General features: G+C 49.5%; 1 protein-coding gene across 4 annotated transcripts in view; it reads left to right on the forward strand.

Moving 5' to 3' along the window:
• The window catches only part of LOC105502553 (ubiquinol-cytochrome-c reductase complex assembly factor 1), a 109,211-nt gene extending 107,517 nt beyond the window's left edge, over positions 1-1,694 (forward strand). For all 4 annotated transcript variants that reach the window (XM_011929159.1, XM_011929160.1, XM_011929162.1 and 1 more), the window contains one exon: positions 206-1,694. In XM_011929159.1, coding sequence (XP_011784549.1) covers positions 206-340 — 135 coding nt within the window. In that variant the 3' untranslated portion in view covers positions 341-1,694. The remainder of the gene's footprint in view (positions 1-205) is intronic.
• The last annotated feature ends 3,282 nt before the right edge of the window (positions 1,695-4,976 follow it).

A 4,976-nucleotide genomic window follows, 5' to 3' on the forward strand; every position in this document is an offset into this window, starting at 1 on the left:
AGCTCCCCAGTGATTGCTTTCTCCGAACCACCTTAGTGAAATTATCTAGATCAGAGACGGCTTGGCCTGGGACCTGGGATGGTCAGAAACCCCCCTCATGCCCCGTCCCCTTCCTTCCTCTCCTCTGGGAGGCTGGTTCCTGATGCTGGCTCCTCACGTCTGTCCTGCCTCTGTCGCTTCCTCCTTCCCGCTCCTCTGGTTGCAGATGCAGTACCTGGATTCCATGAACGGGGAGGATCTGCTCCTGACGGGGGAGGTGAGCTGGCGCCCTCTAGTGGAGAAGAATCCTCAGAGCATCCTGAAGCCCCATTCTCCCACTTACAACGATGAGGGACTTTGATGGGCTGGGCCCTCTGCACGGCTGGCCAGCTGGCTTCGAGGAACCGCCAGGAGAGAAGTGCCTGTTGGTCCAGGACCCCGCAGAAAGTGGCCTGAACTGACCTCTGAACAGCATCTGTCAAATACCTGGCCCCATTTGTGTTGAGTTTCCTCTTAGTGTGCCCAGGAGTCTGATCTGCTGGGATACAGGGATGGGAGAATCCCTAGCTCTCCCGCATGTCCTCTGCCTCGGGAAGCCCCGAGTGAGAGTTCCCCAGCACACACTCCCCAACCCCCTCCAGCAACTACCTGTGACCGACAGCTTTTCTCAAAGGCCGAGGAAGGGATGGCGTAGGTTCCAAAGGGCAACCCCCCAGGGCCTGCTGTGGCCTAGGAGCGGATTGTAATGCTGCAGAGTCTGGACGGCGACCACGCGTTGTCCCTCGGCTTCCAGCCATGGGGTTGAGTTGGCCATTAAAAGAAACAGAGACTTCTCTCTGCCGTGGCCCTTCTTTATTCCAGGGACTTAGAAACTTGCCTGAGTTGGTGGAGGCGTTAGTGAGGGCACCGCCCAGCTCAGTTAGTGATGGAGAAAGGGAAGAGGCTGGGATGGTCTCTGCTGCTGCTCTTGCCTCTAGTTCATGGAGATGTGTCTCTGTTCAGGCCAAGGCACAGCCAGCCAGGCCCCTCGTCTGGGACACAGGAGGCCTCTGATGACCAAGGGCTTTCACATCCTAAGTCATTTGGAAGAAGGCCTTGAGAACAAAGTCACCTTTGTCACAGTGAACTGAATGAGGAACATGCTGTCTCCTCTCTTGGCCCCCCCTTTCATGAGATATTGGGGAGAAGAGAACATTCCTCCTGGCTTAGTTGTAGCAGACCCAGACCTGTGCCTAGCTTTGGGCCCCCTTCCCAACTTCTGAAGCACGTGCTGCAGAGCCACCTTGGTCTGAGCACCTGAGGACCAGCCCCTCCTCCCTCAGTGCAGGTCATCTCTTGGGGGATTTTCTTAAAGTGAAGAAAGGGAGTGGGGAACCATATTACCCCTTCCTCCCCCATCAAACTTCCTTCATTTAACTTGCTATAAAATGAGTCATATAAAGAAACTCTATATGGGTGAGGTATATCCCACTTCTGTGAAAACATTACAAATCAAACCGCCTTCTCTCAGTTTATTTAAGATGCTTTTGTTGCGAGCGGAGCTCTAGAGCGAAGCCTCCTGTGTGTGTGTGAGATAATAACACCTAGTAACTCATTACAGCTGGGCACTATTTACATAAACCAGAGCTGAGCCAGGCAGGAATTTGCTGATTAATTTATTTTTAATGGAGTGAAGTATACCATGCACCAAAATAAACTTTACTGTGTGTACCTAACTGCTCCTGGAATGGATGGAAAAATTAATGGAACAGATTTTGGCTCCCAACTCTACACATTAATTCATATATAAAAGTTATTTGAGCGTTAACCCATTTGCTGCCCAGGGTAGCTCCCCAGCCACAGATCCCAGCCCATGGCACCAGTTCAGCTACCGGGCTTGCTTTAGAATCCTGGAAGTTCAGATTTGGAAGGAACTTGAAAGGTCATTTGGTCCAGCCCTGGTCCAGCACCTGACTCCCATTCTTAGCATCCCGGTCAACCAGTGTTCATGCAGGCCCTGGATGAATCCCTCCAGCAGCTAACGGTCCCTGCCTAGAGAGCTAGTCCTGTCTGCACAGGACTTTGTGGTCGTGAAACACAGCAACTTGCAGTATGGAGCTGCCTTTGAAGGAGCGAGATTGGATCTGTCATGTCTGATGTCAGTGAGCCCTCACTTCCTGGCCGTCAGCACCTTGCCCTGACTGCCAACCCCCTCCCCTTAAGATCTATTCCAGGCTCCTTGGAGGCTGCCTTTATTCTTGGTTTGGCCTCTGCCTCCATTCCTGGTTTTATGATTCTACCTATCTCTTCCTCTGAGCACACTGAACCTTTTGGGGTTACCTGGAGAGATCATGCTACGTGTCCTCTACCTAGAAACTTCGTCCCTCTTTCTTCTGTCCCCTCCAGGTACAGGCACACTATCCGTGCTGCTCCCCACATGGTTCTCTGCTCTGGAGCACTTACCTTTTCATTTTTGTAGAGACAAGTTCTCACTATATTGATCCTCCCACTTTGCCTTCCCAAAGTGCTAGGATTATAGGCATGAACCACCGCACCTGGTCCTGATAGCACTTACCTTACCATGTTGAAGTGATTTTTTTACCCACCTCCCGCAGTGTACTGTGAGCTGCCTCAGCATGGAGTGGACACTGTGTGTGGGTCACCGTTTTTCCAGTGCTCAGCTGAATGCCTGGTTCATTATCAGCATCAGTATATACTTGGATAAATGAAATAATGAATGTGTGACTAAATCACCAAGTGTTATCAGTACAACCCCAGCCAAAAAGCCCCCTTCTGGGCGGGGCACGGTGGTTCATGCCTGTAATCCCAGCACTTTGGGAGGCCGAGACAGGCGGATCATGAGGTCAGGAGGTGGAGACCATCCTGACTAACATGGTGAAACCCCACCTCTCCTAAAAATACAAAAAACTAGCCTGGTGTGGTGGCGGGCACCTGTAGTCCCAGCTACTCAGGAGGCTGAGGCAGGAGAATGGTGTGAACCCAGGAGGCGGAGCTTGCAGTGAGCTGAGATCGCAGCACTGCACTCCAGCCTGGGCAACGGAGCAAGACTCCGTCTCAAAACAACAACAACAAAAAAAACAAAAAGCCCCCTTCTGGACCATTCTCAGTGTGACTCATACAGTTTCATTTATTTTAACAATATTGAGTACTTCCTTTGGTCTCAGCATAGGAACCAAAATGAAAAGTTCTTTCCATAGCTAAATGTTTTTCTAATGTAAATCATTATTGTACAAAACAAGGGAAGGACACAATTTCTTGCCTTCAGGGAGACTCCTCTGTAGGAATGATTTTCTCATTTATTAATATTTGTATTCTGTATTCTTCCAGAAAAGATCACAGCAAATTAAGAGACACAGTTTATAATAAAATTGTAGGCTGGGCGCAGCGGCTCATGCCTGTAATCCTGACACTTTGGGAGGCCGAAGTGGGCAGATTGGTTAAGTCCAGGAGTTCGAGACCAGCCTGGACAATACAGTGAGACCTTGTCTCTACAAAAAATTAGCTGGGTGTGGTGACATGAGCCTGTAGTCCCAGCTACTCAGGAGGCTGAAGTAGGAGGATCACCTGAGCCTGGGAGGTGGGGGTTGCAGTGAACTGAGATTGTGCCACCGCACTCCAGCCTGGGTGACAGAGTGAGACCCTGTCTCAAAAAAAAAAAAAAAAAAAACCCGAGCACAGTGGCTCACACCTGTAATCCTAGCACTTTGGGAGGCCGAGGCAGGAGGGTCCCCCGAGGTCAGGAGTTCGAGACCAGCCTGGACAATACAGTGAGACCTTGTCTCTACAAAAAATTAGCTGGGTGTGGTGACATGAGCCTGTAGTCCCAGCTACCTAGGGGCCTGAGGCGGGAGGATAGCTTGAGCCCAGGAGGCAGAGGTTGTAGTGAACTGAGGTCATAGTGCAGCACTCCTACCCGGGCAAGGGGGTGAAATTTTTTCTGGGAAAAAAAAAAAAAAAAAAAAAACCTTAAAGTTTAAAAGATCAGATCCAGGTATTGGGAGGGAAAAGAGGGAAAATAATTATGTTAGAAAACCTGGACTGCTAATGAGCAACTTTCATACGACTTTTTAAAAATTTTATAAAATACTGTAAATGCATTGTCTCACAACAATCAGGTAAAACAGGTGTTATCCTCATCATTTTTATCATCCCTTTAACACAAGTGAGGGAACTGAAGTTTAAGAGGGGCCTAGAAAGAGGGATCGAGGGTAAGAAGGGGCCAAGAGTGCTCCAGCCCACGACAGACCCCGGGGCCCCTGCTTTGTCCTCATGTCACACTGCCTCCCTCCCCCAGGTCAACCAGGAGATTTGCAACTGAGTATGAGGCCTTGCTCTGAGCTTCCTGGTCAAAGGTGGAAAGTGGAAAGCCCTATATAGAGTTCCCATTGTCACATAAAAGGAAGTATACTTACTCATCAGAAGAAACATACATCTTCCTTACTCTTCAAAGAAGACTGTATTATAGAGGTTTTCAAATGAGAAGCACTGAACAATGTAGCGAACAGTACCATTAAGATTTATGTTTTACCTAAAAATTTGAAAAACGTAAATCATCACTATTTCTTCCGATGAGAAATAGCCAAGAGTGTTCCAGCCCACGACAGACCCCCGTGGGGGTCTGAAGAGGGTGGAGCCTGAAGAGGGTGCAGTCACAGAGCTCACTGGGGCCCAGAGATGGCGACGTCTGGCAGAAGAATCCTCTTTGGAAAAGAAGAATCCTCTCTGTGTTGTCTCTTCTCTTCTCTTATCTCTTCTCTTCTCTTCTCCCTTTCCTTTCCCTTTCCTTTCCTTTCCCTTTCCTTTGCTTTTCTTTTCCCTTCCTTTCCTTTCCCCTTTCCTTTCCTTTCCCTTCCCTTCCCTTCCTTTCCCCTTTCCTTTCCCCTTTCCTTTCCCCTTTCCTTTCCCCTTCCCTTTCCCCTTCCCTTTCCCCTTCCCTTTCCCCTTCCCTTCCCTTCCTTTCCCTTCCCTTCCCTTCCCTCCCCTCCCCTCCCCCCTCC

This window comes from Colobus angolensis, unplaced genomic scaffold, assembly GCF_000951035.1.
Source record: "Colobus angolensis palliatus isolate OR3802 unplaced genomic scaffold, Cang.pa_1.0 Scaffold8, whole genome shotgun sequence".
NCBI lineage: Eukaryota > Metazoa > Chordata > Mammalia > Primates > Cercopithecidae > Colobus > Colobus angolensis.